General features: G+C 48.9%; 1 protein-coding gene across 1 annotated transcript in view; it reads left to right on the top strand.

Moving 5' to 3' along the window:
- LOC115643676 (LIM homeobox transcription factor 1-alpha-like) overlaps positions 1-16,407 on the top strand; it is a 57,627-nt gene that overhangs the window by 34,325 nt on the left and 6,895 nt on the right. The window contains exon 3 of the mRNA XM_030547690.1: positions 15,731-15,963. Coding sequence (XP_030403550.1) covers positions 15,731-15,963 — 233 coding nt within the window. The remainder of the gene's footprint in view (positions 1-15,730; positions 15,964-16,407) is intronic.

The raw sequence follows: 16,407 nt of genomic DNA, 5'->3' as shown, positions 1-16,407 counted from the left end.
GCACGCACCCATAAGTAGGATCACCACCTCTGAGGTAAAAACAAAAAATGGGGATTCATCAAGGGTGGCCCTGGGCCCACAGAACGGGACAGCTGGCAGTGTGTACCAAGTGCCATTACTGATTTCCTGGGGCAACTACCTCAAAAACGAGACAATCCTGGGAAAATTAGATAGATGACAGCCTGCCTGTGAGGTAGGGCAGTGCGATGACTCCTCTTGTGCTGATGGAAACTGAGACACAGAGAGGCTAAGACCAGACCCTCAAAGGTATTTAGGCTGAAATCACTGGGAGTTAGGAGTCTAGATACCCCATTGAGGTAAGCTGAGGCCACACAAAGAGTCTGTGGTAGACCTGGGAATTGAATCAGGTCTCCCAAGTCCCAGGCTAGGAGCCCTAACCACTGCACCTTCCTTCCTCTCTAGCTTATCCCCTTAGCTTATCCTGGGCACCAGGTATAGGCCCTTAAACCATCAAGAACTGGTTGTGGCATTTCCCCAGGAAAGATGGTTCATTGGTTAGATTTAGGGTGACCAAAGGTCCCGATTTTATAGGGACAGTCCAATTTTTCAGTCTTTTTCTTATCTAGGCTCCTATTACCCTCCACCTCCATCCTGATTTTTCACACTTGCTGTCTGGTCACCCTAGTTACAGTTGTCATGTTAGGCTGAAATGTAGCCAAATGGTTTCACAGGTGACTGGAAAAGGCTCCAGCTCCGGGAAGCTGCCGGTCAGATGTGGGGAGGGACGGTGCCTGTTACCATTGGTCAGTACTGACTCTTCCTTTGCGGCTGCTCTACCCACTTCCCAGCGCCTCACTGCTTTAAGAGAAAGAGAGAGAGAGCCCAGAGTTTAATTTAAATCACATCTCCCAAGCTTGTTCTTTTCTCAATCAATATTGCTTTTTGCATCATATCTAATCTCTTTTTTCTCCAAAGTAAAATTTAATTAAATAATTCTAATGAATGTTTAATGATGTTCTTTTGTCATTATTAAATCTGTAATAAAAAAGAGTCTGCAGCCCCTCTGCCTTTCTCCCCCTTGTATCCATCCCCCTTCGCGTCCCCCCTTTCTGTCTCCCCTCCACTCTGACATACGCCGTCCTGCTCACGCGCTCGCGCTACCCCCACACTCTGACAGGGCTGGCATTCAGACCTGCAAACAGGAAATGAGAAAGGGAGAAACAGGATATTGAGTTTGGATACTATCTGGATCAGTAATATCACCCCTAGCTACTGTGGGAGGGGAGGAACGCTTCCCCACACTGAGAATACTAATCTAACCCACCAAGGCTTTACAGAGGCGGCCAACGAGGCACCACAAAATCAATATGAATTGATAACTCCAGCTCGAAATTCAAATACCTGGAGCAAGTGGCTTGGCTGGCTTGTGCTTTGCGGACTGGAAAGTGAGCAGGCGGGCGGAAGGAGAGCAGAATGCCGGCGGGGAATTCGTCTCAAGGGATGAGAGAGGGTCTGGGATATAAGATTGGGACCAAGGCTCCCAAGGCCCTTTCCAGAGAGAATTGGCTTCTTTGTATCAGAAGTGCTCGTCTCAGTTTTTAATCAGAATCTGGAGTTTTCTAGGTGAACTGGGATGGGGTAAATAGGAGCCATAACAAGTAAAAGCCCAAACGTCAAGATTCTCAAAAGTAGGTGGGGATTTTGGGTGCCCAACCTGACACCATAAAGTGGCTTGATTTTCAGAGAGTGCTGAGCTCCCATCCTTTAACGTGCCTCCCATTGGGCGCCCTAAATCACTAGTCACTGGAAATTGCTAGCTAAGGTGCCCAGATCTCTACTCGCGGTGACAGGGTGCACAAATCTGTTGTTTCTACAGACAATGCCTTCTCCCTGGGAACTTCCCCATAAACTGAGATCTAGAGATGTTCGCAAAAATGTCCTGACAGAAATTGTGGTTTCTTCAAAATAGACATTTCCCATGGTTGAAAATGTCTATTTTGACAACAGTTTACATTTTCCAATCAGGGAAATATAATGTCAAATCCAAATTTTGAAATGAAACCACATTTATTTCCTTTATAAATCATATCATTTTGACATGTTAAATTGTTTTGTTTAGATTGAACATACTGAAATTTTCCATTTTGACATTTACAATAAGAAACTTTTGGGGATTTCTTTGCTTCCTGAAAATTTCCAGTATTTCAGCTTTATGTTCTGATTGAGAATGTAAAGTAACTTCAAAGTGGGTGAGATTTCCTGTAAAAAGACAAATCCATTTTTCAAAGAGCTCTTCTAAGATTAGTGTGGACAGACAGGTCTCATCTCTGCTCCTCCACAATTCTCTGGTGATCGATGCGAGCTCTGCTCTTTCTTGTGCCTCAATCCTACAGCTCTATTGGCTGGCCTCACTCATCACTGGCCTGTTTGAGAACCAAATGCAGGGCCAACAACTGTAAGTGGAGAGAACAATGCGTCCCAACTGTGACGCTGCTGCCACGGCCCCAACTGCCCTGTCCTAGGGCACGTCAGAGCTTTGCTCCTCTCACAATTTCCCCTGCTGGAAAGTAGTTTTTTAAAAAACCTTGAAGAACTTACACTGAGCTGCATGCTGGTGGGAATCCATGCCAGGCCAGCAGAGATGCAGGACCTGAATCTCCCATCGCCATGCTCCCTGGGCAATCATGTGCCCTAATGTAAAGCGAACATGAAGTGGTATTGAATCAGAGCTGCAGCATTTTTGCACCCTCTGTGCACTGGCATGAATGATGGTCAGTCTCAGTGGACAGATGAAACCACCGGTGCCATTGACTGGATTCTCAGTGCTGAGCGTGTTTGAAAATCTGAACCTCTTTATTGGCAGCCTCAGCAAAGAGGCCAAGAGATGAATGAGCTTTGGAGACTCACTTCCTCTCTGTGCCTCAGAGAGGGTCTCTCTTAGGTGGTGCAGGGGGGGATGTATGGGACACCTGCCCATGCTGCACTGCTCTGAAGGGAGGGCAGCGCATTTCACCAGCCCTAGACTCGCTTAGTGACTAAGAATTAAATATGCCCGTTTGCTCTGACCCGTGAGGGCCTTGTAGCCCAAGCACTTGCCTTGACCGTTCTCCTCCAGAGCATGGAACGAAACCCCCCTTGTGTCTTTACACTGGGTCCTCTGTAAACAGCATGTGTGATAACTCCATTTTCTGCCTTTACAATACTTGGCAAAAGTCATAGCTCAAGTGTGGAAGAAAACACGTCCATGGGAGATTCCTGGGTAATTTTCACTTCTCCATCAAAAACATTGATTTCGGCGAATACAATAATCCTACTGTGCGCTTACCGTCTTGGAACATAAACTGTCCATTCTGCTGATGTTCGGTATTTCTGCGGCACTGCGGCTGTAGCATTGCAGAGCAGTTTTAATTGAATCGTCTCGTCACCTCCATGTGAAAGAGGCAAATGGTTATTATCAGCATCCCCCATTCACTGAGGGGGAGATTGAGGCAAAGGGAGGGACCATGACTTGCCCAGAGCCCTAGGGTGCTCGGTATCAGAACATAACAGTTCCTGCTTTGTTCCTACTTCTTTGCTCAGAGCACTCGATGGGGACCTGAAGTTCTGTGGCCATGCAGTCATGCCAAGTGGGTATCAGATAAGTGCACACGAGGCAGGGTCCCTGGCCGCTCTCTTTCTCCTGCACCAACAGTGAGGTTAGCTCCATGTTGCACGGAGCGAGAGTCCCTGCCCTGAAGAGCTTGCGGTATAGATCAGAATGATTTCTCCCTGACTGGGAATGGAACCCACTCAGCTGCAGCAAGAACACTATCTCCTGGCCACCAGGGAGGGAGAAGGGGAACAAGCTGGTTTGCCAGTATAGCTTTTCCTACAATATATTGATGGTTTAAACTCTGCACCCACAAATATGTCTCCTTGTATCAGGGGGTGTTGCATTCAGCAGGACAGGGGAGACCAGGAAGACTGGCAGGAGCAGACAGGCAGAAGGGCTCTGTCCTGCCTGAGTGGAGAGTTTGTATGAAAGGGGCTGTATTGCAGCCACTAGTCATTTGTACTAGTTAAAAATAAATATGTAAGAAATTCCAGTAGTTCCCTTTGGTAGAGCCCAGCACCCCTTGCTGTCTGAGATGCTGGTTTGAAAGAAGCAGTGGACTGCTCATCTCCAACCAAGATGATAGTTTGGGAAGGGCTATAAATCCACCTGCTTCAGGGCAAGAACCCTAAACCCTAATTAATGAGGATCAGGAGGGAACTTCCCCTGGGACCTGGTTATCCCATTTCTGCCTTCTGTAGGGTTTTCTTTGGAGCAACAGGTGCTGGCCACTCTTGGAGATGGGAGACTGAGCTAGACAGGACCCTTGTCTGATCCTGCCTGGCAATGCCTCTGTGCCTATGGCTGAAGATCCAAGTGAAGACAAGTGATAGTGAAGACAAGATGCCGTGAGCATGCTGTGAGGGCATTATTACCATCTGCATCACAATGATATCTGACATCCCATGCACTAGCATCCTTCAGTCATCATGTTACCATTGTGGGCCTCTTTCTGCCCATACAATTCCAGTGAAACCTCTCAGGGCCACCAGTGGGATTGGAAAGATTCATCCCCCTGAGCCTCTTTTCTCCATCCCTGGTCTGTGTCCAGAATGCCTGCCTCTGGGATGGGGAGAGAAGAGGAGGTGTTGATGCTTATCCACAGGGAAAGGCATCTTTCCCATTTTTCCCACTGCACCTTTTCTGGCAGCATCCCTCCCTCCCCTGCGTCTGACAGAGACACTCACTGAAATACAGCCTCTCACTGGCAGTACCTAGAGAAAAAAAAAAATTTTTGTTAGCATTCTACAGCGATATGACAGGCACCCTATGAATTCTGGGATATTTTAATAAAGAAGACAGGACTGTGAAATTTAATAAAAGAGTTCATCAGATTATATGGTGATGGCTCAGTGCCACAGAACTGGCAGTAATATCCTCACAGTAGGGGGCTTAACCCCTTGAGGCACAGAGCAGAAGCAGTGTATTAAATCTTTCAGTAGCGCTTCACTCGTGTCACTTTAATATTTATGAATCTCCGTGGCTTTGGGAACTAGTCGGGTGTTTTGTTTGTTGTTCGTTTTTTTATTTAAGGACTAATTTTCATCCCCGGCATTAACAGACTCAAGCCCAGACACTAACTATAAGGGTTATAACAACTATTCTCTTCAGAACTGATATCAAGGGTAGTGCAGGGCCCAGCCAGTCAGACCTGCTCTTGAGAGGTTCAGAATTTGGTGCTTTAATAACCAAGTGGCAATCATAGTAAATGTTGTAGGCGATCGATTTAGGGGTCTTCTCAAACCCTCTCCAGAATCCCCCATGCCAGGCCTAAAGTTCCCTCTGTTCAACGCAAATTTGGAGTCTCCTTCATTTTAACAATGCAAATTTTTACATTGCGTAAAAAGAATCATCAACCTGCAGTTATTTTTTTCCATTAACGAAATGAGTTCTGTGTCACTATAAGTTCCCTGCTGGAATAATTTTAAGGTGGGTCCTACTCTATTGTAGTCTATACAGGTTCTTTTACCACCATCATCATCTTAATAACTTGGGCACCTTTTAACCTTTTCGTTAAGCCATATAACTAACACCTGTCATGTGAGAGTCGTTCTGTCATCCTTCCCCAAGGAGAGAATTGTCTGTGTTGTTTTGGTAGGGTTTTGTTTCTGAGGATTTTATTGTTTGTTTTTTAGTGTACATTGTGCTTTGTGTTTATGTTAGAGAAAGCGAGACTGAAGAAGTGTGTCTGGCCCTGGGAACAGAAGGTGGGAAGGTTTGTGACAGTCCTTAGTCCCTGGGTTAGTTTGTTCTCTGACCAAGGCTCTGTCTCCTGCATAGACGAGCCTTGATAGAAAGTTCCATGGCTCCTGAGGAGAAGAGTTGTAGCCACAGTCTTCATCCCAGAGCTTTAGGGCCTTTTAGTCCTGGGCCCAGCCATTGGGTACCATGAAGATAAGTGCCAATGCCTTTGAACTTGACTTGATTTTCTATGGGAAGCCAATGCAGAGAGCAGAGGACAAGCACGACGTGATGGCAGGAGCCCAGTGGGGGCACCTGTCCAGGAAGCATATTGCGTGATGTTCTTTTCTGAGCAAAGCTGTAAAGGGTTCTCTGTCATAACGCAGCTGCTTGCTAAGTGCTTGGAGAGCCCTGGATGGAAGGTGCTCAAGATGGGGCACAGGGCGATGGTCACTGAGTGCTGTGTGGGTTTATGGTGCTATATCAATCCAGTATGTGATTCGTGTCACAGAGTCAGTGCTTAACTAGCAGCACTTAGTAGGCAGAAGGATAACTCTGCATTCTCTCACTCACACAGGCCTCAGTCCCACCAGTCCTTGCACCCTCATGATGCTCAAGGATAGGGTTAACCTGGCAGGCGTTCAGCAGCCTCAGGGTCCCCTGCACTTCCCCATCCTGCCTATCACCCTTGCCCCAGCCCCTGTGCAGAGTCTTCAGCATGTCCAGCCATTGTTGCAATCTAGCCCCTGAGCAGCTCCTTCAGGAAAGCCCATTCCCTCCCCATTCAGCCCATATGGTTTCCCCACAGGCTGCTCCTTGAAGTATGCCAAACTCAATCCTGGGAGCTCACTGAGGTCCACTGCTTTGGGCTTCAGTTGCCTCCCGAGGAACGATCCATTTCAGAGAGAAGGACAGATGGTTTGGGCCTCCAGGGACTGGCTGTTTAAGCAGAAAGTTTCCCGTCACCAGAGAGTAGACATCTCCCATCCTGCTGGTGACTGTGCATGGAGAACGGTGGAGCATGCTGTGCTCCTGAGATTGTGCAACCAGGGGTTTCCCCTGAAACAGGGAGTGTTTGCTGCACAGATCCTGGCAGGAGGAAGGGCTGTATGGGGCCTGCTATGCTGAAATTCTCACCAGTGAGAGAATTGGCTTAATTAACTGTGGCTTGAGTGTGAACAGGACCCGAGGGCCCTTTTCTAGAGGAGAACCCCTGCGTGTCCCTTCCAGAGAGGCTGACAAATGCCTCGGGGGGAAAGATCCACGAGGAAGTGAGAGTCTCCCCCAAACTGCTCCTTCACTCTGGCCTAGGTGTTGCTAACATGTCATGGAAATGAAACAGAGGGGAATTTTGCCCCTTATCTCCTCCCCACCACCCCATATCATTGAGGGAAGACCCTGCTATTGTAGTGTGAGTGAAATAAACTCCTTAGAATGAAAGAGCGTATTGTATTTCCAGCGCCGCCTTATTCCACCTCATGTGTCCCACCCCCCTGCTCCTAGCCAGGCATGAAATCTGGAAAGGGGCTTTACAAGTTCCACTTCAATATTTCAGACGGCTACGATGGATTTTGCAGCTCAGCATTAAGTAAACAGACCTTGCTTAAGCCAGGACTGCTTCATTTTGACTAAACCCTAACTAAATAAGCCGGCTTCATGAAGCACAGGCCTTGTGGCTTTCAAGGCCGCCTTAGCCCTTGCTTCATTAACACCTTTTAATCCCACTGGTACAATCTTATACGCTCCAAATTACCTTCCCAGGCCTGGGTCAGGGCCCTCCGTGCTGCCACACAAGAGGTCAGAGAACTGCTCAATAACTTGCTGCTCAGCTCAGCCCCATCTGGAGTCGCTCTGAGGGGCAGAGCCCTCGCTCTGACTGTCATTCCTTCTCCAAAGCGGTCTGCAAGAACGGTACCCCCAAGAGCGACAGGTCTGGCTCTGTAGGGATTCATGGGCTGCTTAGGAAGTTGCTATATTTTACTAGCATTTGAATCCAATAGATGATGGAGTCTATTAAATATCTGAAAACAGTTGGTCTCTGTAAACCCTTCTCAAATATTCTGTTGAAGAGGCAAACCCTATCAATGACCTGCTGTAGAAGGAAATAGAAACAAAATATCAGACTTTTCTGGGACTTATGCAGTTCAAAAGAGATGAATAGAGGGAACTCTGACCAATACCCAAACAAAAGTACCCCTGAACTCTAGGGTGTGTGAAATCTGGCTCTGAATTTTGCATTGGGTGTGGGGGGGTAGGTGTCTCTCTCTCTCTCCAACTTCCATGCTTTTTTGCAACAGTCACCTCTCTCCCCTGCCATGGCATGGTTAGAAATTTTTGCTAAATTTCTTAGGGAAAATTAGTTAAACTCGAAGTCTCTTTCAGCTGTTTTAGTGACTGAGCAGTTTGCCTGTCATTCAAAAGCAAATTGTAAAGAGTGGGGATAGGAGCAGCCCTGCTCTGCAGAAGAGGATGTTGGTTGATTGTTTGAAGGAAAATGTGAATGTAGAATGCAGCCAGATCTGCAGCTTATGGTGAGCAAAATTCATCGCTGTACACCAGTTAAATGCCACTTAAGTCCAGTGCATAGGCCCTCTGTAAAGGAGTGTACTGCACCCAGTGTGAGGGTAGGTGACAGCCGCAGGCAGGGGATGTTGGGTCTCAGGCTTCTAATTTCTTGTAAATGACACACAGCATAGTTCCATGGAGGATTTTACTTTGGGAACAAAGGCAGAAAGATAACTGCATGTGGGGAAGATGATGCCCCTCCAAAGAGGTCTTTGGAGTTCCACCCAGTGATTATATACACTGCGCACTTTGGTAACTGAAGCATGAGCCATGGTTGGCCAATCCACAACTGATGAAAGGAAATCGTTTGTCAGACAGTAGGTAGTTAGGCTGCGGAACTCATTGTCACAAGATGTAGTTGAGGCCAAGAACTGAGCAGTAGGCATTTCTAAGGATAACAAGAATATCAAGATTTACAATAATTAATGCTAACAGGTATTTTCCTAGGGATACAAAACCTCAGGCAGGAAATCTTAGGCCAATCTCTAACGATTAGTGGTCAGGATGAGACCTTAATGGGGAGCAGATTACCCACACTGTAGTTCCTGAAGGGTTTCCTGCACCTTCCTCTGAAGCAACTGGTGCTGGCCTTACTGGAGACAGGCCTCTGGGCTAGATAGGTCTGATCCCATCTAGCAATTCCGATGGTCCTGCAGCGGGACTCAGCGCTGCATTGCAGTATGTTAATAGGTGACTCTGCCACATATGCTTTCCCAGGGGCTGCTCTCTCAGTGGTAGCTCTCAGCTACAGAGTGACAGCCTGCTCAGCCGCTGATGTCTGCCCAGACTGCAAAGTGGAGGGTCAAGCTGTCGGACAGCAGCCTTCCAGTGTGGGCCTGACGTGTCTTTGTCCTTGTCTGGATGGTACAGCTGCTGCCTATGAGCAAATGCCTTGGTACAGGTGTACCTTCTAAGAGGCAATTTACCAGCCTCCTGTTCTGTCAGCAGCACTGGCCCCTGTCTGTGCTGCTGCTCCCCGGAGAGCGTTGCAGCGTAGGTGTGAAGAAAGGGCTGAGAAGGGTCAGGCCTTCCATCCCAGGTCTGCCTTTCTTCCTGCTAAACTGGGAGAAGACACTGCCTGTCTCTCAGGTGCTTGTTCCATGTAGCTCTTCAGAGCAGATTTTCCAAAGTGTGAGCCAGCTTCCCTGCCCATCATCCGCAGACACTCGTTCCGCAGAGCAGAGTCTCTCCTCCATGTCCCTTTAACACGGCTCCTTTTCCAGCAAGAAACACAAATTCCACCATTTGTAGAATGAATTAATTTGGTGCAGGCTGAGCAGGTGTGAAAAAGGTGATAGATATCTGTATTAACTTTACAAATGTTATGTGCCTCTGTCTACTTGATTACTACCATTCTGTCTGCTACGTGGCTGCAGAGTTAATTCAGTCCCAGGTGGCTTTTGCACACTGTAGATAGCCTAGATGCTGGTGCTTAATGGACAAGACAGGTGTCAAGGTCTTTCATCTCCAGGTGGGAAAGGGATGGGCCCTTCAAGCAGGAAACCTTAAATGCAGAACTTGGGAACTCTTAAGACAACAACCCTGATGCACAGAGGCAAGGTCTGCAGTGATGCTGATGGTAACCCGGTCCCCAGAAGAGCTAGGGTATCAGAGCTAATTCAAGCCCATCGCAGCCCGTAGCGCGTTTGTTGTTTTAATCCGTTTCTCTCTGGTTGCTATATTCCTATGGATAAAATAAATCATGCTTTGTTGTGGGTGTCCTTGCACTTACCTCCTGGACACAGCTTCCAAAGGGGAGTCTATAGAAGCGGCTAAACTCAGTGGGACCTGCCAAGGAAACATGGTTGGTAAACAAGGGTGTTGTGCCCTGGAAACCCAGCCTAAAAGTGGAGTGAATCACTGAGAGAAATGCAGGCACTGGGCCTGCCACTGGAAAGGGAGCCTGTGAGGAGACTGAAGGGTACGTCTACACTGCAATCAGGAGATGTGATTGTAGCATGTATAGACATACCCAAAGCTAGGTAAGTATGTCAAAACATGCTGCAGTCACACTTATAACTGCTGTGTAGACATACTCGGACTGAGGGATCAAAGGTTCAGCTCACTCTGAACTGTGACAGCTGATGAATGGATACACCTGCTCAAACTACCTTATCAGTTAGCAGTGACTGCCTCTGTCCCTGTCTCGCGCTTTCCCACACAGGCCCATCACTCAAAGGAGAGGGGTCTTTATGCAGTTTAGAGAGGAAAGTTGAGGTTTGGGTCTAAATTTGAAGACATCATGTTTTTCTTCTCAAACTATTGGCCTCTGATTCCAGCAGAGACCTAAGCTGCAGTGAAATGTTTGACCTGAAAAACTTCTGTTCCCTGCTAGTGACCAAATGCAGCAGGAACAAGGCTTTTGTCTGCTAAGCAACCTGCAAACATAATCCAACGTTTAGTTCCTTTCTGCGTTTTCAACAAGTGCAGCAAAGCGTGAGGTTTATGTAGCTGCTTGATCCTGTCATGGGGGTTTCACACAAACACACAACCTCATGCCAATTGTCAGTTCAATTAATTATTGTTGTTATTTATTTGTATTGTTGTAGCACAGAACAGGACCCCATTGTGCCCAGGGGCTGTACAACCATAGAACAAAAAGACAGTTCCTGCCCCAAGGAACTTACAATATAAGATAAGAAACAACGGGTGAATACAGGCAGGGAGTGCAAAGAAACAGTGAGGCAATATTGGTCAGCATGATGGGCAGTGATCTCTGCACACCAGCTACCTACCCGGCATCACAGTTATACTTCTTCAATGAGACTTTCTGGTATGACTAGCTGCATGAGCATTGCCAAAGTGTGAGAAAAAGACCACCTCTTGGGTAGCTCTCAAGGAAGGGTAGGGCACAGCTAATCCATCGGCCTTCTTTCTGGGAGTTTGATAGCTAATGCACCTGTCCCTGCAGTTTGTGAGTGCCAGAAAATGTGGGGGACTGGATGGCTAAGAGGATTGGAAATGGGACATTGAGCCTTTGGCCTGTAGGTGACTAATCCAAATGTGGTTGCAGATCAGCAGTGGATGAAAGCTGTTATGATCTGAATGCCGGGTTGTGCCCTGGGGCATGTGAAACAATTTGGTTCTTGAACAAATGGGCACTGCCACAATTAGCATCACACTGCTTCCTCATTGGCTGCCGCAGCAGAGAGCCCAAGGACTGACTGGACCACGGGGTCTAAACTCACTCCTGGCACTGGGTGCGTCCTTCCAAAGGAGGGGAGAGATGTTCCTAGTGGATGGGAAGCTCTCCCTGCAGTTGCCTGGGCTGTCCCCTCTCTGTGGACACACCCAGAGCTGTCAATCCAGCACCTTTGCTGGCGCTAAATCCACTTCAAGTAATGAACCTGGAAGCCCAATTAGTATCTGCAACATCCCCCTATGTGGCTTCCCAGGGAAGCTGCATTCAGACACCATGCAGCCATGTTCCCACTGCAGCCGCCTTTCCCTCCTCTTGGAATACTGGCTGCAACGGAGATGTATTCTGTTCCTATGACAACCCAAACAATATTACCTTGACTTAAATGGATTCAGGCGATATTAAAACCGGCCTCTTTAGGAATTCCTAGTGTTGGAGGGGCTGAGAATTTTAATTTTGTGTAATGCGAGCTGACACCGTGTTTATGAGCTGCTTGCTGAATGTTTTCTTCAATTAGTACAAAGCAGAGCAGATTTGTTTTCAGGGCTTAGCTTAGGAGAGGGAGGGTGTGGGGCTCATAGTGCCTATGTGAGATTGAGTTATGTTACAGCAGCTGTGCATCCCTCAACTGATCACAGCTGGGAAGCCCATCCTATGCAATCCAGGTGAGATGGCCAGCACCTGAAAGGGTCTTTAGACAAGACTCGCTAACTGCCTCATTCTAATAGGAGTAGAGTAAAGGAGCTAATTAGGGATGGGCAGGCCTCTTCTCCCAGCTCTGACATCTGTTTCCAGGTATTTTTGCTCCACCTAGTATCTCTCACAGCTTTCACATTTCAAACCAGTGCATGCACACAAACACATGCATTTGCACACTCAGGACATTCAACTGACCTTGTGCGTATCTCTACCACACCCTGTCCTGTGCAGGATCAAGCCCAAAGCAAGTTTTATGACGGGAAATTTCTCTTTCCCTGCCCCTCCCAAGCAATACTGAACCGTTAGCCTGCAGAACTCATTGCCATGGCATATCATTGATGTCAAAGGCATGGATGGAATAAGGATTAAAAAACAGCTTAGATATTTTTCTGGATAATGGAAATTTCCATAGCTGTCATGGTAAGTATTTAAGGATTTGTACAAGAACTAAACCCTCTTTCAGGGCAGGATTCCCACTCGGACTAACAGGAGTCAGGAGGGATCGTTATCCTGCAGAGTGGCTTGTATTCCTAATAATTCCTGAATTCCTAATATTTCAGCTGTTATGTCTGTAGTTCTAACCACATGCTGGACTCATCCCCTCACCTTCTAAAAGCCTGCCTGTATGGATGCACAAGAATGGTAGGGTTGGGGTATGTTACAGAAGTGTGACTGGACCTGCTGCTCCTGAGAAGAACTAGCTGAGACTAAACATGATCTGTGGGACCAGTCTCTCTAAAGACCCAAGAATCTTCGTGGCATAGAGATTTGTTTCCACGTCCAGGAGGGAAATTCTGCAAACCAAGGAGACAGTGGAGAGCCTTTGCATTTAATAGTTAGGGTAGTTTGGACTGAGATCTAATTCCAGACGAGAGGGCGGGAACGTTCAATGACGCATGCTCTGCCTTCTTACAGTTACCACAGCCAATACTAGAGCGCTCTTCAGCAGACAAAGGCATAACAAGATCCAGTGGCTGGGCTCTGCCACTAGACAAATGCAAAGTGGAAATAAGTAATTTGCTGGTAATTAGCCATTGGAACAGTGTCCAAGGGGATGTGGTGGATTCTCTATCACTTGGAGTCTATAAATGGAGACTGGGTGTCTTTCTACGAGAGGTGCTCTAACCTAACCACAGACCATTGCAGGATGCCCTGGGTGAAATAGTCTGGCCCGGGCTATGCAGGACGTCCGACTAAATCACCAATAAGATCCCTTCTGGGCTTAAATTCTAGGAACATAAATAACTTGTTATTTGGTAAGAAGTCACATGCTTGTAACTGATCACAGATCACAGTTAACACGGAAGGGTTTACTTTGTCTTTTCACCTCCGCTGGTGTCAGAGAGGAACAGATTTGTATGCAGGCCACCTCTGGGACTGTGCATGGAGCACTCATCCCACCTGCTCCTTGGAGGCAGTGTGTGGGTGCGGGTTTGGTTTTTAGTACGTGACTTAGTGGCAGCTTTTTTTTTATACTGAACTTCTATTTAGGATGACCAGACAGCAAGTGTGAAAAATTGGGACGGAGGTGGGGGGTAATAGGAACCCATATTAAAAAAAAGCCCAAATATCAGGACTGTCCCTATAAAATCGGGACATCTGGTCACCCTACTTCTATTTCAAACTCAATTTTTTAAAGTAAAACATGAATCGCAAAAAGACGGGAGGGGGGAATGCAGAGAGAGATGGAGAGGAATAGACAGACAGACAGATAAAGAAGGAGAGAGCAAGAAATCCCACGTGGCTCCAGTTGGAATGTCCCAGCCACTTCAGGTGAAGGCCATCGCGCAGCACAGCTCCATGGTGGTATTTGGAAGGGATGAGCTCTCCCCTGTAATCCTCTCCATCCCGCTCCGCAGAGTTTGCCAGGAGGATTAACCCAGTCTTGTTCTCAATCCCAGTTTATGAGTTCCCTGCTGGTGGGGAAGATCCTGTATGTTTAAACAACAGCCTAATTAATCCCCATTTTATTACTTTCTCTTGTCAAGTGGCTAAATAGAAGCTGTCAGCCGGCAGCCACCGTGCTCACATTTGTTTAGATCCCAAATTACTTCATCAGAACCATCTGCTCTGAATGCCGGGCACTCAGCGATTGTTTATTTCTCTCTCAGGATACCACAAGAGGCACAAACAGCCTCCTCCAGGGCTCCCCGTGCCGGATCCGTACAGTCCCAAGGGACTGCATTATTAAAATGAGTTTAGAGGTCTGAAAGGAAGCCCTTCCTGCTGAGACCACACTAACAGACTGAGCCGGGCAGCATGGTCCCTGGGGGCTTCTCAGGCTGCATTCACTGACTCCACTGGCCTGAATGCAGTGAGATGTATCAGCCCTGATTAAGCCTCCAGCAAAGTTCATTCAAGAGCAGAAGAGGCACTTGGGACAGCCCACGCCCAGGAGGGCAGCATGGGCGCTGACTAGGCCGTGTTCCTTGCAGAGCTGGCTGGGGAAGTCAGGGGCAGCATGGGCCAGGAGCAGTGGACCTAGCCCAGAGAAACCAGTACCCATCGAGGGGTTATTTATGATACCCGTAGGGCTGGATCCTTAGTGAAGGTCAGTGGCTCCTTTGACTCCACCAATGGCCTATTATACCAGCGGATGACCTGGCTCTTGGTTTCCATATTCCACTTTGTGGTGCTTCCCTGGGCCCTTTCCAACGCCCCCACCTCCATTCCTCTCCTCACCAGGTCATTGCACTGGTGACCCGAACTCACTTGCTCTCTGTCATCCTGTTCAGAACAGCCAGACTTGCTTGGGAGCGCCTGGCGGGCCCAGCCCGAGCCTGCCTCAGTGGCCTTGGGCCTGTGTCAGCCCCCACAGCACCCAGTGCTGCTGTTTTTCTGTCCTCCCCACCGTGTGGGAGAACTGGAGCCTTTCCCAGCTGCTGTGAAGCCCCTGACTGGTGGGACTCCTGACCCCTCGTACACCTGCTCTACCCGCTCCAGTTATCAATGCAGGCATTTACACCATGGCGTCGCAACGCCTGTCCTATCTAGCGGAGAACAACCCTCACCCTGAGACGTTGCTCTGACTAATGAAGCCCCAGTCATAACCGGGACCCTCTTAAACCACTGCAGTATCTAGGTGTTAGGCCTATCAACCCAATACTTCCCATAGCTCCAGTACCCCCCTGAGTCCTTCCTAGTCCCACTGCCCCCTTAGCCATAACCCCTAGGCCCCAGGACCGGCACTAGGGTTTCTCGCGCCCTAGGCGCATGGCCATTTAGCTGCCCCCCGCGCTGATCCCGCGGCTCCGGTGGAGCTGCTGCAGTCATTCCTGCGGAGGGTCCGTTGGTCCATGGCTCCGGTGGAGCTGCCGCAATGATGCCTGCGGGTGGTCCACCGGAGCCGCATGAGCAGCCGACCGTCTGCAGGCATGACTGCAGCAGCTCCACCGGAGCCGCGGACCAACAGACCCTCCGCAGGCACGACTGCGGCAGCTCCACCAGAGCTGCCTGCCGCCCCCTCACCCCCCGGCAAAATGCCACACCCTGAATAATCCTGGCACCCTAGGCGATTGCCTAGGCTGCCTAAATGGTAGCGCCAGCCCTGCTAGGCCCTGTCCGACTGCTTCGTTCCCTCCCTGGCCGCACAGGCTCTTCCAGACCAAGTGCAGCAGCTGCCTGAAAGCAATCGCCCCGTCTGAATTCATCATGCGGGTGCTGGAGAACGTCTACCATGTCCACTGCTTCTTCTGTTGCGAGTGCGAGCGACGTCTGCAGCGTGGGGATGAGTTTGTGCTCAAAGAAGGGCAGCTACTGTGCCGCAGCGACTATGAGAAGGAGAAGGAGATGCTGAGTGCCATCAGCCCTGCGCCCACTGATTCTGGTGAGACCCACAGGGGACCTACATCTTTGGGACCAACAGGGAGGGAGGAGATGGGATGCATGGACCCCCCTCATGGGGCTGGGAATGAGGGGCTCAACCCTGGGATTCATGGCATGGCTAACGTAGAGTGTTGCAGGGATACTGCCTGGTCCCCAGGGGACAGGGCTGTGAGATTGGGAGGTGTGGGATGCCCATGGGGGGGGCGCCAGTCTGTGTCCTCTGAAGCGTCTGTCCCCCAACCACTGTCTGAGCCAATGGCCCCTTGGTCTGATCCAGAGCGGCAGGGAAGGAGTGAATGGTGGGGACACTAGTGGTCTGATCTGAAGGGTCGGGGTGGATGGATGCTGGGCTAGAAAGGCCCATTAGTCTGTTCTGGGGTAGCCAGTGGGGAGCAATATTGGGCTAGATGGGCCTCTCTGGTCCTAGGCACCGTATCTCAGGACA

The sequence above is a fragment of the Gopherus evgoodei genome, unplaced genomic scaffold (assembly GCF_007399415.2).
Source record: "Gopherus evgoodei ecotype Sinaloan lineage unplaced genomic scaffold, rGopEvg1_v1.p scaffold_66_arrow_ctg1, whole genome shotgun sequence".
NCBI classification, from domain to species: Eukaryota; Metazoa; Chordata; order Testudines; family Testudinidae; genus Gopherus; species Gopherus evgoodei.
This window is presented reverse-complemented; position numbering and strand designations above follow the sequence as displayed.